Here is a 27,542-nt window from a genome sequence, read left to right as displayed (position 1 = left end):
CGCGCAGGCGCACGGCGCGGCCGGGCGGGCCGGCTGGCTGGGAAGATGGCGGCGGGAGCCCTGGCCGCCGCCGCCGCGGAGCGGGCCCAGGGCGTCCGGGGAGCGCGGGCCAGGGCCGGGGCCGGGCCATGAGCGCGCCACCCTCGCGTCCCCGAGCCGCGGAGCCCGCCCGCGCCCCTCGCCATGGCGCGGCTCGCGGACTACTTCGTTCTGGTGGCGTTCGGGCCGCACCCGCGCGGTGAGTGCCGGGCCCGCGGCCGATGGCTGACGGCGGAGGGCCGGAGCCTGGGGACCGAGAAGGGTCAGCCGGGGCGGCGGGACAGGTGCGCCGGGGCAGTCGCGGGGGACATGCGAGGCGGGCGGGCCGCGGCCGTCGCGCCAGCGCGAGGGTCGTCTGGGGCACCTGCCAGGCTGGGGACCGGGGTCAGGGAGGAGCGGCCGCCCTGAGGAGAGCAGGGCAGTGCGACACGGCGAGCCGAACCTGCCCACGGCACTCAGGGCAGAACCGGGTCAGGCGGAGCTTTGGCGTGGGCCGGGGAGGTGGGAGGGCCCTGAGCCGGCTCGGCCTCCCCTCTCCCAGTTGGGTGGGATGGGCCCTCTCTGCCTTGGCAGACCGCCGGGTGGCTCTGCCTCCAGGAGCACGGATCCTTCGCTTGCGAGCCCCTCCTCTGACCCCCAGTGCCTCTGGTCTGAAGCCTCCGCCCCGCCCGTGTGGGATGTCTCAGGTCAGGGAGGCTTGGTGGGATGCAGAAGAGGGCTGGGATTTAAGGAGTACTTCATGGAGAGGTGGTGTTTGAGCCGTAACTGGGAGAACTTCAGGAGGTGATGTGAGGAGGAGAGACAGAAGAGCATTCCTGGCAGAAGGCCTGCGGTCCTCATGTCTGCAAGCCAAGCCCTGGGTGGGGGATCGTTGTGGTGACTGGTGCCGATGTCCAGGAGGTCCATGTCTAGGGTCACTGCCTGTGTCTGAGAGCCCTTCAGCCCAAGGGGGTAGAAGAAAACGGAGCCTGACAATGACATCAGCAACAGCCATGGAGACAGTGGCTTGGGGAGTGCGCTCCGTGTGCCAGGCCCTGCACAGCCCTTTGTGTGTGCGTGATCTCATTTCTTCCTCCGAGCAGCCCACCAAGGTTTCCTTGCTCTTCCCTTCATTCATAAGGGGAGTCAGGCGAGAGGCTGATCGCCTGGTCTGAGCCCCCACAGAGGCTAACCCAGAATGAAGCTGTGGGCTCAAATCCCAACGAGGGGACGGTGCATGTCATCCGGGGAGGCTTGTGTGGTCAGTGGGGCTTACCCTTGAGACTGAAGGTGGGGTTGAGCCCCCCAATCTGTGCTGCTTCTCATCAGCCTAGTTGCCCGTGTCATCACCCAGGACCCAGACTTTTCTCTGCTTCTTGCTGAGACTACCTGCTGGGCCCTGCACACTCCAGACCTTCCTCAGTGCTCTTTTAGTCTTCGCTCCTCTTCTCTGCTCCTGTCTGTCCAAGGATCCATCCCCTGACACCCTCAGTCGTGAGCGTGTCTTCCTTCAGAGAGGGAGTTTTTGCAGGCAAGAACCAGTTGTCTTCATCTCCCAGTCTGCACGCGTCAGGCTCGCTGTCAGTGTTGTACAGGCCCGCAGAGAGAGAACTGTCTGTTCCGAGGTGCATGTGGGGGGCAGTGAGGAGGCCATGCCAGCTGGAGCACAGGGGTGCATGGGATCCAGGGAAACAAAGCTGGCCAAGGGGCTGCCCCAGTGTGAGGGGCCCTGGGCTGGGTGCCAGGGCAGGAGCTACATGAACAGAGTGGGCTTGGAAGCTGACAGTGCGGAGAGGGGTGTGTGAAGGGTCTGGGGAGGCAGATACTGCGGACAGAGGCCAGGTGGTGGCAGGTGAATTAGTGAGGGGAGAGGTGGCATGACAAGCTGGCTGTGACACTCGGCACCCCTGGCACCTGTGGTCTCTGATGAAGACAGGGGAGACAGCTGGAACCCATAATTCCTGCTTACCCTGAGTGTCAGGAAGGAGGGATTCCCAAGCTGTCCACTGCAGGAGGGGTGGGGGCCATGGAGCTACCTAACCATTGCCTTCCGTGCGGGAGCTGGTCAGTTGCTGGCTGGCCAACCAGCCTCAGGGCCTCTGTTGGCAGGACTGGTGCATCGCTGGGAAAAATCAGCCCACAGCCTGGGACCCTGGCTGTAGACCTGAGGGCAGAGTCAGGTGGTAGGAATACTGCTGGGGGTGTTGGGGGGGGGGGAGTCAGTGGTACCTGCTTTGCCACTTCGTAGCCCTTGACCTCAGGCCAGTCTCCCAGCTCTCTGCACCTCGGCGTTTTCATCTGGAGTTGGAATGAGTCACATAGACCTCCCAGGCTTCCATGAGCATGAGGTGGACACGAGTGTGAAGTTCCAGGAAATGATGGATGCCTTATGAACGATGAGCAGCAGGTGTGTGCACACCCATAGGCATTGGCACAGTGGGCACTTCTGCTGGAGGTATAGGAACCTGTGTGCTGGCAGGCCTAGGACATCAGGGCAGGGATGCGGGTCTCCTGGGTTCAGTGGCGAGGATAGGAGTGGTGGATAGCTTGTCCTTGGCCTGGATCTCGACATCCCATTTGGAGTCGGTGGACGCAGGGCCTGGATGCAGGAGTCCTGCCTGAGGAAGCATCTGGTTTTATGGTTGCCACCTGGTGGATCTCTGTAAGCAGGAAGATGGGGAGGGGGCTGGACGGAACCCCTACTTTCAGAGTGCAGACTCCTCCCTTGGGGAGTCGGAGCTCCTTCACTGAGGACATGGGTTTAGCACCTGCACCCCGGGCCCAGCTCTGGGGACACTGTGGGGGCCAGACAGATGGTCCGTGCCCAGCTTCTGGCCTCGGAGGTCCCTGAGAGCGGTCAGCTGATCTCACACAGCGTGTGGCTAGCGCCAGGGTGTGTCTTTGGGAGCAGAAGACACTCTTGATCTGACCAGGCAGCTGGTCTACCAGGGAGGAGGGGCTGGACCCCTCCTGGTGGCCCTCTCCCTGCCCCCATCCCAGCATTTGAGAAGAAGACCTTCTGTCCCATGGCCTGGCCTCTTTCAGTCCTGGCTGTGCTGAGCGGGCCACATTCCTGGGCCCCGTCTACTCTCTCCACCCATGTTCCTGCCCTCTGGAGCAGGTTGGGGCTGTTTGGAATGGCCTCAGCTGATCTCCAGCCCCCACCCCGGGAGCCAGTCTGGTCTGCCTGGGGGGAGGTTGGGGAGGACCTCTGGAGAGCCTCAGCCCCTGGCGCATCCTGTTGCTGTGGCCGGTGGGATGGCCTGTGTGTTGGGGTTGGGTGGGTGGGGCAGCAGGAAGGTCCCGTCCCTCCTTCACCCTCTTCCTATAGCTGAGCCAGTCCCACCCACCCGCGTGTGCCGCGGTGTGTGGAGGGACGGGCGGGGCAGCAGAGGAGGCTGCCATCCTCCCTTGCCTCTGCTCACAGTGCGTGCTGGCCTGGGCCGGGCCTCCAGGCGTCGGAGCCTGGCACTGGTGACGGCCACTGCCAGCGGATGACAGAACGCGTGCTCTGTGTTCTCTCGCCCTGTGTTCAGGCCTGCAGCCCCCACACGGCTGGCTGCGGGGACGTGGTTGCAAGAGGAAGTGCTTGTCCCCATCTGTGTCTCAGGGGACTTTGGTGCCCTTCCTCCTAAGGCTCCCCGAAGAGTCCCGCCCCGGGACACATGATGGTGCTTGTTGGATTAGTTCTATCCCCGAGGGCTGAGGGGATGCCCTCCCAGCTATCCCGAGGTGCAGGAAGCTTGGTGGGGCAGGGATCTCAGCCACTGCAGGTCACCTCCGTGGCCACAAGGGCTCAAGTGGGTGGGGGACACTGAGAGGCATGGCAAAGTACCCCCCCCCCCCCCGCCTCCTGTGCACGCCAGCAGCCGAGTTGGGGCCTGGCCCCTGATAGCGCAAAGCTGAGGTGTGGGCTGGGTTGCAGGGAGGGTTGCAGAGAGAGAGCAGGGGTCAGGGCCTCTCCACGATGTGGCCTTCCAGGAAGGGCTTGCCTGTCCCGGAGCCCCCGGGGCTCCGAAAGCTTCCCTGCACTTCTGACCCAGGAACCTGTTTGCTTGTGGGGTGTGAGTGGGCCTGGGTGTGGGGGATGGTCGTGTAGCTGGCTGGATGTATTCAGCAAGCCCTAATTAGGCTGCAGTCTGTGCCAGGTACAGGTGTGGCCACGGACCCAGGGACGTAGTTTCTTGCTTCTGGAGCTCCCATCTGGCCCAGCCAGGTGCATCAGGAATCACGGGGCGGTGTAGTGGAGGGAGGGAGGTCCTGGGGGTCCGACTCTAGGCCCCAGGCTCAGGCAGGGTGCAGAGAGCTTCCTGGAGGAGGGGGCAGACCTGAAGGGCAAGTTTAGGGCCATGATGGTGCAAAGAAGGAGCTGGGGGTGGGGGGATGCTTGCTGGCATAGGCAGTTGGGACAGCTCAAGGAAAGCCTCCGGTTGGTTCTTCAGAGGGCGGAGCCCTGCAAGTGGGAGTTGATGTTTCACAGGATGAATGGGGTGGGGGTGGGGGGGGGTGGACAATGGCCAGTTACATTGTCTGCTTCCCTGGGGGGCGAGGCTGCTGACAGCCGCTCTCCAAAGGCTGCCTGGCCTTGGGATGGAGGCTGTGGGGCAGAGGCTGCTGTCCCCATCTGCACACACCCCCTCTTCCTTCCTCCGCCCACTGCCTCGTGGCAAGAACTGGGTGAGCCCTGGGTGCCAGCCAGGCCTGGGCCCAGATGGTGATTTGGGGCTGCGCACGAGTGAGCCCTTGGGGGAGTGGGTGGGGAGAGAAGCCGTGAGCTGGCGTGGACCTGTCGAGGGTGGCCCTTGGGAGTGGGCCTGGAGGGACCCCAAGGGGCTTTGTCGCAGTGGGCCGCGTGTGTATATGTGTGCTTTTGTGTGGATAGGTATGGCCCAGCAGACACACCTGTCCCTCTTCCCTGCCTCCTCTTGTCTGCCGCTTCTCTTCAGAGTGTCAGGAGGGGGAGGGGAGCAGGAAACTGAGGTTTTGTGAGTCAGAGTCACGGCCCTCCGTCGCCCCACCGCCACCTCCAGCCCCACAACAACCAGCCTGCTGCCGACCTCCTTGGCATTGCCTCTGTGATCTGGAGGGTGGGTGGTCTCCAGAGATCGTAGCCCAGCTCCTCTGCTGTCAAGGTCCTGGGGTCTGCTCATCACTGCCTAGGCGTCCAGGCTGGTGCCCAGGCCCCTGGCTCTGCCTGTAGCTCCTGTGCACATTCAGCGTGGACTGGGCTGGCTGGTCTGGGGCGGTGGGAGAGGGGGGGCTGCATCCATCAGGCCCTCGGAGGCGTGCGCCTTGGCTTTCAGGGCCTGGGGGCAGGCCCTCAGAGAAGCTTCGTGCGAGTGCCTCTCCTTCCCTGTTTGCTCCCGCTCTTCTGCTAGTGTGGGCAGTAGTGTTAAAGCCGGTCTGTGCGGGGACCTGCATGTCACGTGTGGGACACGAAGGTGGGGAGGCTTCTGTCTTAGCCTGGCTGGGAGTTGGAGGTAGAACAGAGGCCTGTGTCCCTCCTCCACTGATCTGAGGTGAGTGGCCCCCTGACACGGCCCTCATCATGCCTCTTGGTTTGGTTCTCCGGGGGTGAACAAGAGATAGGGGCCTCTGGCCCCACCAGTGTAGACTTGAGCTGGGAGTCGTGCCCAGGGCATAGAGTGGGGGAAGCGGACCTGGGCCTCCTGCCCCCAGACCTTCTCCCTGGCCCAGGGCACCCAGGGCTGCCCAGGCAGGGGGTAGACCCCTGCAAGTTGCTAGATCCCCAGCACTCAGGAGGGCCCTCCGTTAGTGGGTGTCCTGAGACCTGGTCTCCATCCTTCCTGCCACCCCTCTCTGGGTCCTGTGCTGGGCCTGTCCGTCTCGGAGGCAGTGGTGTGAGTGGCAGTTCAGGCCTGGGTGTCCTCTCCTCCGGCTCAGACAACAGGTGTGAGACCCCTGTGCCTCTTGAGTGGGCCCAGAGCTGGCAGTGAGGTGGGTGCCCACTGTCATCGTGGTGCTCACTACCTAGCAGGTTGGGGGGGGGGGGGGCAGGTGTCGAAGCTGGTGGTTGGCTGTGGAACCGTCCAGAGCTGCTCTCCCCTCGATGGAGGGCGGACCTGCTAGTGGGCGGCTGGGGGTATCGACGTGTTGGGAAGGGGCTTCTGTGCCTGGCCTGGCCCAGCCCACGGCTTTCAGGACTCCACATCCCATGCCAGGGGGTTCTCTCCGTGCACTCTGGGAGCCCCGGCATCTGTGGCCGCCTGGGGGTCCTCCCCTCATAAGATATCTTTAGGGAAACGATAGGTCTGGGAGTGGAGGCTGGGCTGATGCCAGATGGGAGCCAGGGTAGTAGGATGTGTCCTCTGTGACCCTCGAGGCCCCCGACTCGGTGGGCGTGCAGGAGGTGGTGGGTGCCCTGACTGCCTGCTCCTGTCCTCAGGGAGTGGGGAAGGCCAGGGCCAGATCCTGCAGCGCTTCCCAGAGAAGGACTGGGAAGACAACCCGTTCCCCCAGGGCATCGAGCTGGTGAGTCGGGGGTGCTGAGATGGGGGTGGGCAGGCCGGCGCTGGTTTTCCCCGGGACTGTGAGGAGCCTGCGCGGGGCCCGGCCCCCGCCACGCATAAGGGGACACCTGGGCTGCTGCGGGGGGAGGAGGGGGGAGGTCCTGGGCTTGGCTGGCAGGGTACGTGGTGCCCACATTGTGTCATGTCGTCCTTCCCTCGTGATGGCAGAGACCACGTCCTGCGTCACAAGGTTCTCTGTGCACGCGGGGAGACCAGGGGCCGTGACTTCCTTCTGTGGGGAAGGGCGAGGTGACCCTCACTGAGGTGAGCTCACTGGTGACCCCTACCCACCCTTCCCTGCAGTTTTGCCAGCCCAGTGGGTGGCAGCTGTGTCCTGAGAGGAACCCACCAACCTTCTTTGTTGCTGTCCTCACCGACATCAACTCTGAGCGGCACTACTGCGCCTGCCTGACCTTCTGGGAGCCGGCGGAGCCCACACAGGTCACCTTGGGGGCTCTGGGGTACAGCCGCAAGGGGTTCCGGCTGTGGCCACCGCCCTCTGCCTCTGTCCAAGGCGGTGTCTCCCCGTGTGTGGCAGGTCCTGGGGCCTCAACCCCACGGGAGCCGGAGTTCCCAGAGGGCTGGTCCCGTCTGAGTCACTTGTGTCCTCCCCCTGCCTCCCCCGGGCTCGTGGGACCTGCCTGAGAGCTGGGCAAACGGGGCTTCTGTCCACAGGAAGTGGTGTGCACAGAGGACGCCACCGAGAGGGAGGAGGAGGCGGACGAGGGTGGCCCGGTGCGACTCTCGCCTGTGACGCCCGGCCCACCTGGCCAGCTGTTCGCGCCAAAGACACTGGTGCTGGTATCTCGACTGGACCACGCGGAGGTGTTCAGGGTGAGGCGAGCGCCCAGGGCCCGAGGCCGGACACGGGGTGCCCCCGCCGGATGTGCCGCCATTCTCCAATCTGTGGTCCTTGCAGAACAGCCTGGGTCTCATTTACACCATCCACGTGGAGGGCCTGAATGTGGGCCTGGAGAACGTGATCGGGAACCTGCTCACATGCATCATCCCCCTGGCTGGGGGCTCACAGGTGGGTCTTGGGGGCAGCTGCTGTCCACCCAGAGCAATGGCCCTTCAGGTGTCCCAGGCCACGAGCCTGCGGCCTGGAGGCACTTGGAGTCCTCGGGCACTTGGGCTCAGCATGGACACTGTCCTGCGTCTTGGTGCTGCCGTCACCTGTCGTCCCTTCTCGGCCCTGCCTGCTCGCCTGTGTGTCCCGTGTCTTGCCTGGCTCCCCACCTGGCATCTGTCAGTTTCTGTGTCCTCTTGCTCCGGTGTCCGCTTATCTCTCTGCTCCCTGGTCAGTATCCCCACGTGTGGGTGCGTCTAACTGTGTTTCTCTGCCTGTCTGTCCCGTGCAGCTGGACTCTGTTGAGGATGGAGTGGTATGGATTCTTTGTTTCTTCTGCCCACCCAGGCCCCACCCTGCCCCAGGTCAGAGGCCCTGAGTTTTCTCTGCAGCGCTGCTCAGGCCGCCGGGCCAGGCGCGGCCTTTCCCTCATGTCATGCCGCCTGTCCTGGCCGGTCTCACCTCAGCCCGTGGAGCTCCGGGCTGACACGGGTCTGGTCGGAGCAGCTGAGTACTGGCCCCTCTCTTTCCACAGAGAACCATCTCTTTGGGGGCTGGTGACCGGCAGGTTATCCAGACCCCGCTCGCCGACTCGCTGCCCATCAGCCGCTGCAGCGTGGCCCTGCTCTTCCGCCAGCTGGGTGAGCCCGGGCGTCCCCAGCCTGCACGGCCCTCCCTGTCCTCTCCCCGGGGGCTGGCGGTCAGAGGTGGGGTTCTCACGGCGCCGGCCCTCCACGCCTGGGTTTTCCCTCCAGGCATCACCAACGTGCTGTCTCTGTTCTGCGCCGCACTCACCGAGCACAAGGTGCTCTTCCTGTCCCGGAGCTACCAGCGCCTCTCGGACGCCTGCCGGGGGCTCCTGGCGCTGCTGTTCCCCCTCAGATACAGGTGCCTCCGCTGCCGCCTCGCCCCCTCCCCGGCCCCACCCCCTGGGCCCCCTGGGCTGAGCCCTGGTCTGTTGCAGCTTCACCTACGTGCCCATCCTGCCGGCACAGCTCTTGGAGGTGCTCAGCACACCCACCCCCTTCATCATCGGCGTCAACGCGGCCTTCCAGGCAGAGACCCAAGAGCTGGTGAGGCCTGCGGCTCGTGCCTGCCTCTCCGTTCCCGGCCCTGCTGACTGGCTACGGGCCCCTGACCGCTCGCTTGCTCCCTTTGGTCCCCAGCTGGATGTGATCGTCGCTGATCTCGATGGAGGGACGGTGACCGTCCCCGAGTGTGTGCACATTCCACCCCTGCCGGAGCCCCTGCAGAGCCAGACACACAGTGTGCTGAGCATGGTGAGGCGGGACCGGTGGCTTCGGGGAAGCTGAGGTGGGGTCGCTTGGCAGTAAGGGGACCGCAGAGCCCGGGACTGGTATGCAGCGGACCCCGCTCCCGCCTGCCGCTGCAGGTCCTGGACCCGGAGCTGGAGCTGGCAGACCTCGCCTTCCCACCGCCCTCGGCCAACGCTTCCTCCCTGAAGATGCAGGTGGGGGTCGCTGCGGCTCCAGTGCGGGGTGGGGGGGGGGGGGGCCACGCTAGGCCTGCAGCCTCTTCTCAGGTCTGCTGCCACCGCTGGCCAGCGGGCAGGGCCAACCAGGCACCCTGTGCAGCCACCCCTTCCGGGCCGGTGGCAGGGGGCCGCTGGCGGGGGCTGTGTGTGTGTGTGTGTGTGTGCGTGTGTGAGTCCTCGAGGGGCCTGTGCGGGAGTGGCTCTCGACACTGGGTCTTAGAGGAGTCGCTGTGGCTTTGTGTGAAGGAAGGGTGGAGGGGCGGGAGGGGGCAGAGGTGCCTGGGAGGCCTGGGCACGGCGTGGACAGGCGTGTTTGGTGCGCAGAGGTGGAACCTGGGGTGGGTGGAGGGCTGCCGCATGCTGGGGCTGGGCTGGGCCTGCGGCCTAGAGCTCACCCGCACTCACCTGTGCCCCAGGACAAGGAACTGCGTGCCGTCTTTCTGCGGCTCTTTGCTCAGCTCCTGCAGGGCTATCGTTGGTGTCTGCACATGGTCCGCATCCACCCGGAGCCTGTCATCCGCTTTCATAAGGTGGGCCACGGGAGGGGGAGGGGTGGAGGCAGGCAGGAAGTCAGTGCCGAGGGACTGACCCCCTGGTGTGCCCCTAGGCAGCCTTCCTGGGCCAGCGGGGGCTGGTGGAGGATGACTTCCTGATGAAGGTGCTGGAGGGCATGGCCTTTGCAGGCTTCGTGTCGGAGCGTGGGGTCCCTTACCGTCCTACGGACCTGTTTGATGAGGTGTGCCCCTGCCCCGGTGGGAGGAGCTCCCACCACCAGCTCCCTGCCTTGCCCGGCCTTCCTGACCCTGCCTCCTCCCCCAGCTGGTGGCTCATGAGGTGGCACGGATGCGGGCGGATGAGAACCACCCCCAGCGCGTCCTGCGTCACGTCAAAGAACTGGCAGAGCAGCTTTACAAGAATGTATGGCGGGTGGCACGGGGCGGGCGGGGTGGTGGACCAGCCCAGCTGGGTCATCGCGCCTCCTGGCGTCAGGCCGCCTGCCCACACCTGCCCGTGTCCCCCCCAGGAGAACCCATATCCCGCCGTGGCCATGCACAAGGTACAGAAGCCGGGGGAGGCCAGCCACCTGCGGCGGGCACCCCGCCCCTTCCCCCGGCTGGACGAAGGCGTGGTGCAGTGGATCGTGGACCAGGCCACTGCCAAGATGCAGGGCGCACCCCCGGCCGTGAAGGCTGAAAGGAGGACCACCGTGCCCTCGGGGCCCCCCATGAGTGCGTAATGGGGAGGGGGCCCCTAGCGTGGCCCAGGGTGGGCACGAGGGCAGAGGTGAATGCAGCTTCTGCTCCCCAGCCGCCATACTGGAGCGGAGCAGCGGGCTCCACGGCAACAGCGCGCGGCGGCTGGAGGTGGTTCGAAACTGCATCTCCTACGTGTTCGAGGGGAAGATGCTGGAGGCCAAGAAGGTGAGGACGGCTGGGGGCGGGGAGCCCCGGCGGAGAGCGCCGAGCCCGGGTCAGTCCACCTGCTGGCAGCTGGCAGGGGCTGGGCGGGCAGAAGGGGAGGAGGGGCAGGGGGACACCGGGTCTCAGGCTCCCTCCTTAGCGCAGCTGGACAGAGCCTGCCGAGGCGGCTCGCAAGACGGACCTTTCATCTCTTAGACGTCAGAACACGCGAGAGGTTTCTGCTGCTGGGTTCCTTCATCCTTCGTGAAAAGAGTGCAGGCCCACACAAGGCGTTTTTTTGTTTTTTGTTTTTTTAATTGGTAAAAACTGCCCTCTGTGGTGTTTGTGAACACCTTGGGTTTCATGACAGCCAGTTTGAATGTGTCTTTTGTTCACAGCGGCACAGTCTCCTGTGAGGGGCCTACAGGGTCCCTAGTTGTTCTACAAGGAAAAATAATAAGGGGTGCCGGCGTGGCTCAGTTGGTTGAGCGTCCAACTCGATTTCAGCTCAGGTCGTGATCTCATGGTTTATGGGATCGAGTCCTGCCTTGGTCTCTGTGCTGACAGCATGGAGCCTGCTTGGGGTGCTCTCTCTCTCTCCCCCCTCTCCGCCTCTCCCCCTCTCCCTCCCTCCCTCCCTCCCTCTCCCTCTCCCTCTCCTCCTCTCTCTCCCTCTCCCTCTCCTCCTCTCTCTCCCTCTCCCTCTCCCTCTCTCCCTCTCTCTCTCTCTCTCCCTCTCCCTCTCTCTCCCTCTTCCCCTCTCTCTCTCCCTCTCTCTCTTTCTCCCTCTCTCTCAAAAATAAACTTCAAAAAAAAGAAAAATAATTAGAGAACAAGATTGTGACCCTTTGTGGCCTGCCTCGTGCTGAGCCGGCCACCAGCTCTGCATTAGGCTTGTGCTATTTGGACACTGAGGCCTGGCCGACAGAGGGGCCGCAGATGTGGCAGCCGGTGTGTGCTGGAGCTCAGGGCCAAGGGGCCTCCTTGGCACATCTGTACACTGGCTTGTGAACACGTGGTGTCTCCATCTTCACGGGCTTTCGTGTGTGTGGAGGGCTGGGTCTGCTTGACGTGTTAGTCTCTACTGGGCAGGGAGCTCCCGGAGCCTGGACACGCCTGACCTGGACAGCTTCCAGAGCTCCTCTGTGCTTAGAGCCTGGGCGCTGGCCCTCCAGGTGCCCACTGCCCTCCCCTCCCGGACTCTGTGCCCTGTGCCTCCCCCCCTTCCTCCAGGGCACGGTTGGACGTGTGCCCTCCTCGGCCCGTGCCCCCAACCCCCACGCTCCCGTGTCCCCAGCTACTTCCAGCTGTGCTGAGGGCTCTGAAAGGGCGCGCGGCCCGCCGCTGCCTCACCCAGGAGCTGCACCTGCATGTGCAACAGAACCGGGCGGTCCTGGACCACCAGCAGTTTGACTTCGTTGTCCGAATGATGAACTGCTGCCTGCAGGTGAGGCCGGGCCTCCCCGCTGCTGGCCGTGTGGCCATAAGGGTCAGGCCAGGCAGGGCTCCCCATTCTACCCGTAAGGATACCTCTCTTGGCAACGTTGACAGCTGGGGAGATCCGGGTCTGCGGTGGGGCTGGCGGCTGGGGGAGAGAACTGTTATGGGAGGGGGTCTCCTGCCCTGAGCCCCTGGGCAGCCTCTAGGGAGCCGGTGCAGACGGACGGGGGACAGTGGTAGGAGTTGCTGCTTGGGCAGAAGTGCCAGTCGGGACACAGTAGGTGTTGGGGGGTGGTTGCAGCGGGCTCACGGCTCTTGCAGGACTGTACCTCCCTGGACGAGCACGGCATCGCGGCCGCCCTGCTGCCCCTGGTCACGGCCTTCTGCCGGGTGAGTGCCGGGGCAGCCCCGGGGGTCCTTCCGCTGCCCCTCCTGCTGTGCCTGATGTCCCCCGCCTGGCCCCTGCAGAAGCTGAGCCCGGGAGTGACCCAGTTCGCATACAGCTGCGTGCAGGAGCACGTGGTGTGGAGCACACCGCAGTTCTGGGAGGCCATGTTCTATGGGGACGTGCAGACCCACATCCGGGCCCTCTACCTGGAGCCCGCCGAGGACCGAGACCACCTGCAGGTGCGCGGGGAGCCCTGGGCCTGGGGCGCGAGGGCCAGCCCGGCCTGGTCCTGGCTCACCTGCGGGTGCCGCAGCAGGGTGGGGAGCTGTCTGCACGGGAGGATGAGCGCTCTGCCCTGGACGTGGCATCTGAGCAGCGGCGCCTGTGGCCGACCCTGAGCCGCGAGAAGCAGCAGGAGCTGGTGCAGAAGGAGGAGAGCACGGTGTTCAGCCAGGCCATCCACTACGCCAACCGCATGAGCTACCTGCTGCTGCCCCTGGACAGCAGCAAGAGCCGCCTGCTGCGGGAGCGCGCGGGGCTGGGCGACCTGGAGAGTGCCAGCAACAGCCTGGTCACCAACAGGTGCGGCCGGGGCTCCGCGGGCCTTGTGGCGGGGGGGGGGGGGGGGGGGGGGGGCTCGGTGGGGTGGGCCTGTGCCCACCTCGCCCCCTCCCTGGCCTAGCATGGCGGGCAGCGTGGCGGAGAGCTACGACACAGAAAGCGGCTTCGAGGACGCGGAGACCTGCGACGTGGCCGGGGCCGTGGTCCGCTTCATCAACCGCTTTGTGGACAAGGTCTGCACAGAGAGTGGGGTCACCAGCGACCACCTCAAGGGGCTGCATGTCATGGTGCCAGGTATGGGGGGTCTGGGTGTGGGAACACTCCCCTCAGCCGAGCAGACGTGGGGGCCCAGGGCGTGAAAACCGCTCTCTCCCAGACATCGTCCAGATGCACATTGAGACCCTGGAGGCCGTGCACCGCGAGAGCAAGAGGCTGCCCCCCATCCAGAAGGTGAGTGGGGGCCGGGCCGGGCTGCGGCACCGGGGCCTGGGCCGTGTCCTGAGGTGCCACCCTTGTCCCTGAGCAGCCCAAACTGCTGCGGCCACGCCTGCTGCCCGGCGAGGAGTGTGTGCTGGACGGCCTGCGTGTCTACCTGCTGCCAGATGGGCGTGAGGAGGGTGCGGGGGGCAGCGGGGGAGGCCCCGCTCTGCTCCCGGCCGAGGGCGCCGTCTTCCTCACCACGTACCGGGTCATCTTCACGGGGATGCCCACCGACCCCCTGGGTGAGCCTCTGGACGCTTTGTCTGTCCCCGGCCTCCCTTCCCTCGCTCCCTTCCCCACCCGGGGCCCGGGGGGTGAGTGAACAGGACTTCTCCTGCCTCTCTCTTTCCCGTTCTCAGGGGTGCAGGGTCCCTGCGCAAGATAGGTCATTGCCCCTCTCCCACCTGCCCGGGACCCCCCCATAGTTCTGGTACCCCAAGACTCTGTGATCCCCTCCCCCTGACTGCCCGGCCTGTGATAAGTCGGGGAACAGGTGGTGGTCCGCTCCTTCCCGGTGGCCGCGCTGACCAAGGAGAAGCGCATCAGCGTGCAGACCCCTGTGGACCAGCTCCTGCAGGACGGGCTGCAGCTGCGTTCCTGCACATTCCAGGTGCGGGGGTACTGGGGAGGGGCAGGGCCCCTGGCTCGTGGCTCTCACTGTGTGGCAGGCAGCTAAGCCCTCAGGCTCGTCCTTGGGAGCTGCCGTTGAGCCGGACGTCTCCTGCGGCGTTTGTGGTTTCTGTGTCTATGCGCAAGTTGCTGTGCTTTGGCTCGGTGCCGTCTGCCTGTGTGACGTGCTGGCCTTTGGGGCTCTTCTGTTTGTTTTGCGGGGCCCTGACCCTCGAGTCTGCGTCTGGCACGTGCGCTGTGTGCCCCGCACCACTGAAACCTAAGCAAATGACCGTCACGCGTGGCGAAGGACCAGGTTCCTCAGCCTCGCGGCCGCAGACACCATAATAAGCGGCCCCTGCGCGTCCTGCTGTCCCTCAGGAGGATGCCCCTGCCAGGCTTCCGGGCGTGCACGGCTTCCCGGGGAGGCCGCCCGGACCTCTGAGGGCCTTTGTCTGTTGCAGCTGCTAAAGATGGCCTTCGACGAGGAGGTGGGGTCTGACAGCGCCGAGCTCTTCCGCAAGCAGCTGCACAAGCTGCGGTACCCGCCAGACATCAGGGGCACCTTTGCCTTCACCTTGGGCTCTGCCCACACGCCGGGCCGGCCGCCCCGCACCACCAAGGACAAGGGCCCTTCCCTCAGGTGTGGAGCTGGGCCCCAAGGCCAGGGCACCCGCCCCTCCCAGAAGCACCGTGGGCGTGTCCCCTTGTCCCTTCCGTTCACCTCTGCTGACCCCTGTGCCCGCCCGCCCCCAGAACCCTGTCCCGGAACCTCGTGAAGAATGCCAAGAGGACCATCGGACGGCAGTACGTCACTCGGAAGAAGTACAACCCCCCGAGCTGGGAGCAGCGGGGCCAGCCACCTCCTGATGACCAGGAGGACGAGATCTCAGGTGGCAGCACGGGAAGCCCCAGGTGGTCTGGGCGAAGACCCCCTCCCCCCCCACGCGGAGGGCTGGGGCCTGGGCGGTCTGTGGGTGACTTCCCCCGTGTGCCTGGCCTGCCCCAGTGTCGGAGGAGCTGGAGCCCAGCACGCTGACCCCTTCCTCGGCCCTGAAGCCCTCGGATCGCATGACCATGAGCAGCCTGGTGGAGCGGGCGTGCTGCCGGGACTACCAGCGTCTGGGGCTGGGCACGCTGAGCAGTAGCCTGAGCCGAGCCAAGTCCGAGCCCTTCCGGATCTCCCCGGTCAACCGCATGTACGCCATCTGCCGCAGGTGAGCACGCGCTGTGCAGCCACGCCGTGGCTCCTGTCCGGAAGAGGCACGTGGAGGCGGAAGGCAGAGGGCGCGGGCAGGGGTGGCCCCTAGGAGGCCGTGGGACCAGGGGCCCCTGGCGGAGCATCCAGGGCTGGCCTGCCACCCTCACAAGTCTGACTCCTCGCAGCTACCCGGGGCTGCTGATCGTCCCCCAGAGCGTCCAGGACAACGCCCTGCAGCGAGTCTCCCGCTGCTACCGCCAGAACCGGTTCCCCGTGGTGTGCTGGCGCAGCGGGCGCTCCAAGGCCGTGCTGCTGCGCTCCGGGGGCCTGCACGGCAAGGGTGTTGTTGGCCTGTTCAAGGCCCAGAACGCGCCCTCTCCAGGTATCCACTCCCCCCGCTGTGCGTGCATGCGTGCGTGCTTGCGGCTGGGCCCTCCACCCCGCCCCGCCCTGCCTGGCTCCAGCTCCTCCTCCTCCTCCTCCCACAGGCCAGTCCCAGGCGGACTCGGGCAGCTTAGAGCAGGAGAAGTACCTGCAGGCCGTGGTCAGCTCCATGCCCCGCTACGCAGACGCGTCAGGGCGCAATACCCTCAGCGGCTTCTCTTCCACCCACGTGGGCAGCCACGGTGAGGGGTGCCTGAAGGTGGGAGGGCTTCCGGGAGATTTTGTGGTGGCACTGATGAAAGGTGGGCCGGCCAGGGGGCAGAGTGTTTGGGGCGTGGGGTCAGGTGACTGTCCTGACCCTACTCGGACTGCTCCTCTCTCCTGCCTTGGACGAGCTCCGTGTCTTTCCTGCCCATGGCCTGCCTCCAGGGTCTCCAGGTCACGGGACACCGCGCTTGAAACCCCCGTCTGGTCCCTCCTCCTCATTTGTCCTGTCCACCCCCCCCCCCCCCCCCCCCCCCCCCCCCCCCCCCCCGTCACTGTGGCTGATCCCTTTGTTCTGTCCCTCCTTGCGGTCCCGCCCCCCCCCCCCCCCGGCTGTCACTCTGGCCCACCCTTTGTCAAAGCCGTCTGACTGCTTTATACCTTTCTTATCTGTTCTGGCTCCTCGAGCCTTGTCTGCTAGTCTCCCTGTCCCTGTCCCGACCATAGGCACCCTCAACATCCGCCCCCTGGACTCACTGCCCCGGTGGATCCAGGCCTTAGGACCCGGCCTGCCCTTTGTCCTGTGTGGCAGGGTCTTGCTGTCACAGGGCGCAGCAGAGGCACCAGGCCTGGGAGGTTGGGGCACAGGCTCGGGGACCACCAGTGGACCCTGCCCTCTCACCATTGGGCGTCGGGGCACCGGTGCGGGGTGGCCCCAGAGATGCTCAGTGATGCAAGGGCACGTGCTGCTGCTCATGGGGTCTGTGGCCCCTGGAGAGGGCTGGTCTGACCTCCTGGGGACAGGCGGGGACCTTGCTGGGGAGGTGAGTCATGTTTGTGTTGGGTTCTAGAAGAGGCTTTCAGATGGGAGAGCACACTGATGGGGGCCTGGAGGACACGTGGCCCCCATTCTGTAAGGGGAGGAGGGTGTGTCGGAACAGGCGGTCTCGTCCTCCAGGGCCCTTGCTCCACGGCAGTCACTTCGGTATCCCGCTTGCCCCTTAGCTGACCCCATCTGCCTCTCCCTGACCCCATCCTCCCCCTCATCTCCCCCACCCCCTCCAGCCCGTCACCCCTGTCTGACCTGACCTTCCCCCTTTTCCCCTGTCCCGTCTCCTCCGTGTGCCCCCATCCTCTGCTGCCCCTGTCTCCTTGCCCTGTCTCACCCCGACTGATCCCATGAGCCCATCTCCCCCGTCCTTCTGCCTGGATCCCTACGGGTGCCGTGGCCCGGTCTGCCTCACCCTCTCGGTCTGGCTGATAGACACTGGGGCTCCTTGAGGGTTAGTCCTTGGACCCGGGGCTCCAGCCATCACTGTCCAGACCAGGCTGAGTGTCTGTGCCTGGGGCCTGGCCCTGGATCCGTGAGGCTCCCTGTGCTGGCCTGGCCCTCAGCAGATGTGCTGACGGTGTCCACCTGGGAGGCCTGGTTGCCATGCCTGGTTTGATGCCACACCTGGAGCCGTCCTGGCTGTCGTGTGTTGAGAGGTGGTGGATGACACACGTGCGGGTCACTCGTTGGCACGCCTGCCTAACCCCCCCCAATCCCTATTCTCGTGCTCCTCTGCATTCTTTGCTGTTGCCCCAACTCCAGATGCACTGGGGTGCACGGGTGGGTTTTGGGGGCTGGTGGCACCACCCATGGGTGGAACCTTCTGGAAGTGTACACATCCTGCTGATTCTTCCTGCTGTGCCCACTCCACGGGGCCTCACAGTGGCCCTCCCACCCCTTCCTGTGGCAAGAGGGTCTCCAGAACACACGAGGGCCTTCGCCTCTCCCTGTCGAGGCCTGAGGAGGGTCCCCGCGCAGCATCGCTCTGCACAGCACTGCCTTTGTCGTCTGAGCACCAGCCTCTGTCCCTGTGTGGTCTTGGCTCCCACTACAGGGTGTTTTGCCCTCCAGCGACGTCTGTTGTGACCACTTGCTGGGCCCTGGGGCCAAGCGGGCCTGGAACAGGGGTGGCCAGGGTGCCCTTGTGGTCACTTACAGGGAGGGTCAGCCTTGGTGTCCACCGTTCTGCAGGGGCAGTCCTTGCCCCTCTCTTGTTTCTGTGCTGGGAACTTTCCTCTCTGTAGCTGAAGTGCTTTTTGGTTTTCTAAACACAAAAGTCCTTCATCAAGTAGGTTTTATGGTTTCACCATTGTCCTGCCTTCTGCCTTCTCCAGCCGTTGTGAGTAGCACCCACAGGTGGCACCCTCCCCCCGATTCTTTGTCCCCAGTGCCTGTGTCTTCCCCTAATGTTGCCTGGGTATCTTTGTCCCCAAAGCCCACTGGTGCTGCCTTCTGGTGTCCCCCTGAGTTCAGAGAATGGGTCCTCTCCCTCATTGCTCAGGGGCGTGCAGAGCCTCAGCTGTCTGTGGGCTCCAGTCCAGGCTGTGTCCGTGTCACGAGGGACACCCTGCGTCCTTCCTGCGAGCGCCATTCCTCCTGCCTGTGGTGTGGCAGCTGGTGTCATGCTTGTCTGTGGCGACTGCCATGGTGGGTACGGATGGTGCCCGGCTGCCCTCAGCGGAGGTGGGTCGGCCTGGAATGGGGCAGGGAGCAGGCTTTGGGGCCCAGGGCACCGTGGAGCTTCCTCATCTGGGCTCCCTGTGCCCCCTGGCCGGGCCATCCCAGCCTGTAAGCCTGGGGCCTGGCTCTCGGGCAGGTGGCACTACTGAGCATGCGCCGCCCCTGGGGCTCAGGCCTGCCTCTGTCCTTGGATGAACTGGCCTCCGTGGCTCTGGGCTGGGAGCTCCGAGGCTCCAGGCCTCCTCCTCTCTAGGCTGGGCTTTATGGGCTCCTCCTGCTGGTGTGTGTTGTGAGCAGCTCTGGCCAGTGCCTGTGGGGGGCCGAGGGTACAGGGATGGGCTGTGGACGAGACACTGGAAGGAGAGCCCAGGGATCCCACCTCTCTTCTGATCCTACCTGCCACTGGGCCCTCTGCTCCCTGGCCTGTCCCTGAGGGCCAAGAGAGCTCAGAGGACCTTGGCATCGGCCCTCGCTATCTCTGGGGCCCTCGGGGGTCTTGGTGGGAACCCAGCCCTCTAGCTGGTCCCTTCGGACCACAGGCCCTTCATGCTGGGCACACCCTCGGGCCTGGGGTCAGGCCTGAGCCTTTTCTCTGCTGTGCCCCCAGTGCCCAGCCCCAGAGCCAGGGTCACCACGCTGTCCAACCCCATGGCGGCCTCGGCCTCCAGACGGACCACTCCCCGAGGTACCGTACTGGCCACACAGGCTGGCTCCCCCACACCTGGCGCTGATGACCCCTGTGTGACTGAGCAGTCGTGGGCACTAACGTCCCCCCACATCTGGCACTAACAGCCCCTGTGACCGATCAGCATAACCCAGTCCTCCTCAGCCCAGGGCACTAATAACAGCCTGAGGCCCCGAGTCCCACCCCAGCACTTGACCCTAACACAAACACAGGTCCATCTGGGGTCCCGTTGGCCTCCCCTGCTGTGCCTGGGGAGCTCAGCCTCAGGTTAAGTGGTGCTCCAGGCCCACTCAGGCACTCACCTGGTTTCTTTGCACAGGTAAATGGGGCAGTGTCCGGGCCAGTGGGCGCAGCGGCGGGCTCGGCGTTGATGTGGGCTCCCGGCTGGCAGGCAGAGACATGCTGACCCCTCCCCAGGCTAATGGGGCCCCCCCTGACCCAGGCTTTCTGCGGCCTCAGCGTGCAGCCCTCTACATCATTGGGGACAAAGCCCAGCTCAAGGTGACCGGGGTGGAGGCACAGGGCCAGGCAGGGGCACAGGGCCCCGGGCGCATCTCACCATAGCTGGCCTTCTTCAGGGCGTGCGGCCAGATCCCTTGCAGCAGTGGGAGCTGGTGCCCATCGAGGTGTTTGAGGCACGGCAGGTGAAGGCCAGCTTCAAAAAGCTGCTGAAGGCATGTGTCCCCGGCTGCCCTGCCGCCGAGCCCGGCCCTGCCTCCTTCCTACGCTCGCTGGAGGACTCAGAGTGGTTGACCCAGGTCTGTGAGCCCTGCCCCCGCTGTGGCCGGGGCCGGGGGGGGGGTGGGGTGGCGTGGGGGTGCCTGTTCATCCAGAGCCAAGGGCAGATGGGGTTTGGCTTGCTCTTCTGACGGTGTTGGGCCCTGGGAGAGGATGATGGACACGTCCCACCGGGGTGGTGGTGCTGTCTGCTGGAGGGAGGCCACGGGGGACTGGGCACCTCCAGGACAGGGAGTGTCTCTCAGGCCTGCGTGTGGGCCTCGGGAGGTGCTGAGGGGCCGCCCGTCCGTGTAGATCCACAAGCTGCTGCAGGTCTCGGTGCTGGTGGTGGAGCTCCTCGACTCGGGCTCCTCCGTCCTGGTGAGCCTGGAGGACGGCTGGGACATCACCACCCAGGTGTGTGCCGGGCGCCGGGGCCAGCCGGGACCAGGTCCCCCGGACGGACGCCCTCCTGACAGGCCGGTGCCGGCAGGTGGTGTCTCTGGTGCAGCTGCTGTCAGATCCCTTCTACCGCACCCTGGAGGGCTTCCGCCTGCTGGTGGAGAAGGAGTGGCTGTCGTTCGGCCATCGCTTCAGCCACCGCGGGGCCCACACCCTGGCTGGGCAGAGCAGCGGCCTCACGCCCGTCTTCCTGCAGTTCCTGGACTGCGTGCACCAGGTAAGCAGGTGGCCGTGTGTGGGCGCCACGCCTGCCGGCCCCTGGCGCCCGGCCCCTGACCCCTCGCCTCACGCAGGTCTACCTGCAGTTCCCCATGGAGTTCGAGTTCAGCCCCTTCTACCTCAAGTTCCTTGGCTACCACCACGCGTCCCGCCGCTTCAGGACCTTTCTGCTCGATTCGGACTACGAGCGCATCGAGCTGGGTATGGGGCAGGGCTGGGCCTCGGGGCGCGGCTGGACGGCTGGGCGGCTGGGGCTGGCCTGGTGGGCGGCCGGGGCTCAGCGCTGCCCCTGCAGGGCTGCTGTACGAGGAGAAGGGAGAGCGCAGGGGCCAGCAGGCGTGCAGGTCCGTGTGGGAGTACGTGGACCGGCTGAGCAAGAGGACACCTGTGTTCTACAACTACATGTACGCGCCCGAGGACACAGAGGTGAGCCGGCGTCTGGTCGGGGCGGGTGGGTGCCTTCTAGCCCAGCTCCTCACGCCGGACCCACCCCCAGGTCCTGCGGCCCTACAGCAACGTGTCCAACCTGAAGGTGTGGGACTTCTACACTGAGGAGACGCTGGCCGAGGGCCCGCCCTATGACTGGGAGCTGGCCCAGGGGCCCCCTGAGCCCCCAGAAGAAGAGCGGCCCGATGGGGGAGCTCCCCAGAGCAGGCGTCGCGTGGTGTGGCCCTGCTACGACAGCCGCCCCCGAGCCCAGCCAGATGCCATCTCGCGTCTCCTGGAGGTGTGTGCAGCCCCCTGCCCTCCCCCCACCCCACACTGGGTCGTGTTTGCAGGCACTGATGTCCAGTGGCCATGGTCCGGGACTCCTGGGTCTCAGGGCGCAGCTTCTTTGCTCTGGGCCCAGGCGCTGTCTCTGATCACCTGTGCAGTCGACCCTCAGGGACCATGGGTTTTCCCAGGGACCGTTCCTGCCCTCCCTCAGACTGCTGCGCCCGTTCCCTGGGTGCACCTGGCTGTTGGCCACACCCAGGCCCAGCCTGCCCCACGCACCCCAGTGCGAGCAGTTCTTTTGGCTTCTCTCTGGCCCTGTGGGCCTGGAAGCTTGGGGTTGACGTTTAGGGTCTCTCTCGCCTTCCCTCTGCTGTTCTCTGCTGTTGGGCCTCAGGAGTCAGGATCCCCCCAGGGCAGAGGCGCCCTGGGAGAGGGAAGAGAGCCCCGTGAGATAGGCTGTGGGTGTGAGGCCTGAGGTGTGACAGCGGGTGGCATCCAGCTGCCAGAGTGCTCCGCGGCGGGCCTCACACCCAGGACACAGGATCTGCATTCCGTTCACGTCCACTGGCTGTGTAGCTCTGGGCAGGGGGGGTGGGAGGGTTACCTAAGCACTTTGGAGCTGGTTTCCTTCTGGGAAGAGGATGTCGACTCCTGGCCGTCGGGGAGACGGTGAGGTGGTGAGGTGTGAACAAAGTAACGTATGTCAGTCCAGCACCCGGCCTGGCCTAAAGGCACCTGTCACCTGGGGTTCGCGGGAACACAGGGTCATGGTTTAGTGGACAGAGGCGACCCACCAGCACAGAGAGCAGAAGAGACCCTCTTTATCTCTGGCGACACTCGTGGTCTTGGAACCTGATGCGAATCGTGCTTAGCTTCCTTACAACCAGCGTCGTGTGGCCGGTCATCGTCTATACTTTTAATTCTGACGGGTCTGTCTCTTTATGTTTAAGCTCAGTGTCTTGTACTCAGCGTGCGGTGTTATTTTTATCCAATCTGACAGTTTATTGAAATTTTTAGTATCTTTACACAGCTATTGACATGGTTGGGTTGAGGCCTAACTTCTTTTTTTTTTTTTTTTTTTAAGTAATCTCCACACCTGATGTGGGGCTTGAACTCCTGCTGTTTTTTCCCTCGTAACAATTGATCATTTTACAGTATTCGGCCACCTCCTGTGCTCCGCTTTTGAGCTGTACCTCCCTGTGTTCGTTTTCGTGGCCGTCAGCGTCCGCAGGTACAGTCGGTCTTGGGTTGGCTGTGCCGCCTTCCACACGGGACATACAGGAGTGCCGCCCGCTCACCCCCTTCTGTCCTCACGGGTTTTTCTTTTACATACGATGGAAGCACATGGTGCATACTGTGTTTTATGTAGTCAACTTTGTTTTGAAAAAAGTTAGAAAATGAGGAAAAAGCCTTCTGCATTTGCTATTTCCAGTGTCCATCTGACCTGGTTTCATTTCTCTTCAGCCCAAAGAACTTCGGGCATTTCTGGTGACGCGGGTCTGCCGGTGATAGTTCCCTCAACTTCTGTTTACCTGGAAACGTCTGTGTTGTGTCTCTGTTTTGAAAGTTTCCAATGCACTTTATTTCTTCAGTCACGCCGTATTTCAATAGGTGCACAGTGCTTTCACTTGGCATCATTTACAGGTTGGTTCTGCAGCAATCCAGTATCCCGCCAGCTGGGACAGTTACTGATCCCTCCACTCCTGTGGTTCCGTCCCTCTCGATCTGGCTGCCATATGCACCCGCACGGCAGAGCGGCTGCACTAGCTGACGCCGAATTACCACGTTTGCCATGGAGCCAGCTGTCCATTTCTGCTGGCTCTGCCTTGCCATTGTCTGCCGGATGCTTTGACCTTGGAGACAACTTAGTGCGCTTTTGGCCAAAGAAGGGAGAGAGACATTGAGAAGCTGAGGCCAGATCTGCGGCAAGTGGCAGCCCAGCCTAGCAGAGAGCTCGGAGAAGCGAAATGGGTTTTGGCTCTGGGCCTGTTGTGTCCTTATTTTTTTTATGAGGTTTTCTTTATTTATCTCTACGTCCAGCACGGGCCTCAAACTCACAACCCCCAGATCGAGTTGTGTGCTCCTCTGCCTGAGCCAGCTGGAAGCCCCTCATTTGGGGTTTTTCTGTTCATCCTGCTTGGAGCTCTTTCAGCTTTTTAGATCTGTGTGGGATGATAGTTTTCATCAAATTTAATGCATTTTAGGCTATTCTTTTTTTTTTTTTTTTTTTTAAATGTTTATTTTTGAGAGAGAGGGAGAGACAGAGACAGAGTGTGAGCAGGGGAGGGTCAGACAGAGAGGGAGACACAGAATCCGAAGCAGGCTCCAGGCTCCGGGCTGTCAGCACAGAGCCCGACGCGGGGCTCGAACCCACGAACTGTGGAGATCATGACCTGAGCCAAAGTCGGACGCCTCAGCCACCCAGGCACCTCAAGGCTATTATTTCTTTAAGAAGTTTTTTCTGCACCATGTCTCCCTCCTTTCCTCTGGGACTTGATTGTCCCATTGGCCCCTGAAGCTGTGTTTTGTTTTTTCCCTCTGATTTTTTTTGTCTTTGCTATTCATTTTGGATGATTTCCACAACCCTACCTTCAAGTTCACTGCTCTTTTCTAACGTTTAGTATCTACTTACGTTTAATATTCACCTAATGAATTTTTCATTTTAGATATTTTCAGCCCCAGAATTTCTATTTGCTTCTTTTTTTAAATATAGTTTCTATTCCCTGTAGAGATTCTCGTCTGCTCAACCATTGTGTCCATCTTTTACTATACATCGTAAACATATTTATAACAACTGTTTTGAATTTCTTACGTGGTAATTCCAGTACCTGTTTCTTTTCTGGGTCTGTTTCTTTCAACTTTTCACCTAACTGTGGACCCCATTTTCCTGCCTTTTTGTCTAATAATTTTTTTTGTAAATTTTTTGTAATTGGGGATTCTGCATTGTTGAGGATCAGGATTATGTGGTCTTCCTTTAAAGCATCTTGAGTTTTATTCTTGCACTCAGTTAATGAACTTGTGGGTCACTTAGATCTTTTTTTCAAGGGTTGTTCTTCGGCTTTATTAGGGCAGTTCTAGTGAAGCTTTCCTCCTAGAGTTAGAAGAGGCCGACTCAGACATGGCCTCTCCAGGGTTTCAGTTAAAGGTTTGGGATCTTCAGCGAGGGTATCCACTCTGGCTGTTGGGAATCCCCGGCATCTTCCTGCAGGTTGTGTAGCCTCCAGAGTTTGGATTTAGCTCACAGCTTCCTATAGCTGCTCTCTGCCAGGCCTTGTGACATCTTGCCTGGCACCTGACAGTTTACTTTGGCCAAAGGCTCCAGGAGGCCTCTGGATTTCTAGGGTTCCTGCTCTGTGTGCCACTCCTTCCCCTCTCACATGCCACCCTGTAGACCCATGTGTGTCAGCATCCCCAAGCCCCGCATCTCTGCCTCCTTAGCTCAGGACGCAGTGCTCTGCTTGGGCTCCACCTCCCGGCATTCTGGCCAGGCAAAGAGCTAGAAGATTATAGGGCTCCCTGGTGTGGTCCCATCCCAGGGTTTCAGTGCTACACTGCTGACTGTCCAACATCTGTAAACAACTTCCTGTTCTTGTCCAGTTCTGTAGCTGCTCATGGCAGGAGGATTAGCCAAGGACTGAGTCACTGTCGTGGCTGAAAATGTTGTCACCTGGCAATGACATTCTTGCTCTTTTGAAGAGAACATAGCTTTTTTTCTTTTCTGGCTGGTTTTGGGATTTTCTTTTTGCTTTTTAGCCATTTTTCTCTAATATCCAGGAGTGTGTGTGTGTGTGCAGCTTATCTTGTTTGGAGTTTGTAGTGCTTGATTATGTTGCTTGTTGCCTCTTGCTAGTTTTGCAGAAATAGCTTTTGTTGTCTCCAAATAATTGTTTTCTTAATTTTTATTTTTTTTAAATGTTTATTTTTGAGAGAGATTGATTGGCGGGGGGCGGAGGGTTGGATCCCAAGCAGGCTCCACACTGTCTGCACAGAGCCTGCCGTGGGGCTTGAATTTATGAACCATGAGATCATGACCTGATTCGAAATCAGGAGTTGGATGCTCAACCGACTGAGCCACCCAGGTGCGCCCAAATCATGGTTTTTGCCCATCCCCCTACCCTTAACCCACTTAGTGCTCCAGTCTGTCACTTCGCTTTCCTGTTTTCCATGATTATGTCTTTTCATGTTTCAGTCTGGATATTTTTTTTTTATTTTACTTTTTTTAATGTTTGTTTATTATTGACAGAGACAGAGCATGAGTGGGGGGAGGGGCAGGGAGAGAGGGAGACACAGAATCTGAAACAGGCTCCAGGCTCTGAGCTGTTAGCACAGAGCCCGACGCGGGGCTCGAACTCCCGGACAGCGAGATCATGACCCGAGCTGAAGTCGGACGCTCAACCGACTGAGCCACCCAGGCGCCCCCAGTCTGGATATTTTTTTCTGAATAATTTTAGTTCTCCAACTCTCCCCCAGGAGCTACAGCGGCTGGAGACAGAGCTGGGGCGACCCCCTGAACGCTGGAAGGACACCTGGGACCGGGTGAAGGCTGCACAGCGCCTGGAAGGCCGGCCAGATGGACGTGTGAGTGGGCGTGGGTGGCCAGGGTGAGCTTGCTGTCAGGAGGAGTGGAGGCCACCAGCCCTGACACAGGCCCTCTTCCTGCCCCCAGGGCACCCCCAGCTCCCTGCTGGTGTCCAGCGTGCCCCACCACCGCCGCTCGCTAGGTGTGTACCTGCAGGAGGGGCCTGTGGGCTCCACTCTGAGCCTCAGCCTGGACAGCGACCAGAGCAGCGGCTCAACAGCATCCGGCTCCCGGCAGGCCGCCCGCCGCAGCACCAGCACCTTGTACAGCCAGTTCCAGACAGCTGAGAGTGAGAACAGGTGTGAGCACACCTCCCACCTCCCGCGTCAGCGTGGGGTCCTCTGCGCTGGGGGCTCTGGGTGCTGGACAGCTCTCAGATTGGGGGTGGGTGCCCCTGGGGAACTTTAGCCCTTTCTTAGGTGGATCGGGGGAGAGGGGGGGGGCTGTAACAGTGGCCGAGCGAGCGCAAGCTGACAGTTGCTAGGGAGAAGCGGGAGGGCTTAGAAGGGGTTTGGGCCATAGAACCGGTCAGTGAGCACAGCTGAGCCATGGTGGCTGCAGAGGAGCAGAGGGGCAGCAGCTCTGGGGTACCTGTGAGGGCAGGCAAGGTACCGGGTGAGGTTGGGGCCTGGCAGACCACATCCTACTTTCCAGGTCTGGAGAGGGGGCCCTGTTGCTACAGTTACCTCCCCAGACCTGCCTGCTACATGTGGGGCTGCTGCTCTGAGGTCCTGATGCGGGACCCTCTCTGGTGTCGGTCATGCCAGAGGTGAGGGGTGGGGGGCTGCTCTTCCATCTCCTTACTAGGAACAAACCCAAGGCTGCTTCGTGGCCTTCCTGGCCAGTCCAGCCTTGGGGCTCTTTGGGGGCAGGAGCCTTGGTCTTGCTTCTGGGGCTGGTCTGGTTCGAGGGCTGGGGTGGGAACTGCTAGGGTCTGGGCTTGTCCAGGCCCTGACGGCCAGCCAGTCCCTGGTTCTGCTGTGAATTCAGGTCCTACGAGGGTACCCTGTACAAGAAGGGGGCCTTCATGAAGCCCTGGAAGGCCCGCTGGTTCGTTCTGGACAAGACCAAGCACCAGGTGAGTGGTCGGTGGGCTGGAGCGGGGCGGAAAGAGGTTAGCAGTTCGGGAGAGGGAGGGGCTGTGTCCTGACTTCCTGCTCTCCCCACACCACCCCACCCCCTCCCTCAGCTCCGCTACTATGACCACCGTGTGGATACGGAGTGCAAGGGTGTCATCGATCTGGCCGAAGTGGAAGCAGTAGCTCCTGGCACTCCTACCATGGGGGCCCCCAAGACCGTGGACGAGAAAGCCTTCTTTGACGTGAGCTGTGGCCAGGGCCCAGGGATGGCGGGGGGCGGGGTGCTCTGTGGGGGTGGGACTGTGGAGTCAGCAACCCGCCATCCCCAGGTGAAGACGACGCGTCGCGTTTACAACTTCTGTGCCCAGGACGTGCCCTCAGCCCAGCAGTGGGTGGACCAGATCCAGAGCTGCCTGTCAGATGCCTGAGCCCAGCTCTGCCCCGGCTGCTCTGCGTCCAGTCGTTAGAGACCACTAGGGGTGGGCAGGGCCCCCCGGCCATGTTTACAGCCCCCACCCTCGACAGTATTGAGGTCCCGCCCCCAAACTTATGTGTACAGTCCCTGCCAGCTCCCGCCCCCCTGCCCGCCCCCGCCCACCTGGCCAGCTCTAACTTATTTTGGAGTTATGGGTGAGCGCCGGCCGGGAGGCGGCCATGGTACAGCCCTCGCGGCGGGCCTGTAAATAGACCGCTCCTGCCCAGCCCCCCCGCCCGTCAGCGTGCTGGTCCCAGCTGGCCAACCGCAGGCACCCTGTTCCTAGAACCAGAGTCTATAAAGAGAGAACTAACAACA

At 62.8% G+C, this 27,542-nt stretch overlaps 1 protein-coding gene across 4 annotated transcripts; it reads left to right on the top strand.

Moving 5' to 3' along the window:
- Positions 1–16: 16 nt before the first annotated feature.
- SBF1 (SET binding factor 1) lies at positions 17–27,542 on the top strand. Of its 4 annotated transcripts, none has more exons than XM_045464881.1 (41): positions 17–238; positions 6,425–6,510; positions 6,852–6,989; positions 7,224–7,382; positions 7,468–7,578; positions 8,153–8,258; positions 8,373–8,505; positions 8,582–8,690; positions 8,784–8,897; positions 9,011–9,088; positions 9,529–9,642; positions 9,720–9,848; positions 9,932–10,030; positions 10,137–10,341; positions 10,421–10,533; positions 11,810–11,959; positions 12,274–12,342; positions 12,421–12,579; positions 12,657–12,922; positions 13,023–13,195; positions 13,278–13,351; positions 13,428–13,623; positions 13,864–13,991; positions 14,455–14,633; positions 14,747–14,883; positions 15,000–15,207; positions 15,377–15,573; positions 15,680–15,817; positions 18,899–18,976; positions 19,296–19,477; positions 19,555–19,734; positions 20,009–20,110; positions 20,187–20,372; positions 20,449–20,575; positions 20,670–20,800; positions 20,871–21,101; positions 25,562–25,669; positions 25,758–25,969; positions 26,661–26,748; positions 26,860–26,991; positions 27,079–27,542. In XM_045464881.1, exons 1-41 carry the CDS (start codon positions 184–186, stop codon positions 27,175–27,177), a joined length of 5,679 nt encoding a protein of 1,892 aa, XP_045320837.1. In that variant the 5' UTR covers positions 17–183; the 3' UTR covers positions 27,178–27,542. The 4 variants fall into 4 exon arrangements, with proteins under 4 accessions (XP_045320837.1, XP_045320838.1, XP_045320834.1 ...); XM_045464878.1 differs by lacking the exon at positions 17–238 and adding an exon at positions 575–725; XM_045464882.1 differs by lacking the exon at positions 18,899–18,976.

Source organism: Leopardus geoffroyi, chromosome B4 (assembly GCF_018350155.1).
Source record: "Leopardus geoffroyi isolate Oge1 chromosome B4, O.geoffroyi_Oge1_pat1.0, whole genome shotgun sequence".
NCBI classification, from domain to species: Eukaryota; Metazoa; Chordata; class Mammalia; order Carnivora; family Felidae; genus Leopardus; species Leopardus geoffroyi.
This window is presented reverse-complemented; position numbering and strand designations above follow the sequence as displayed.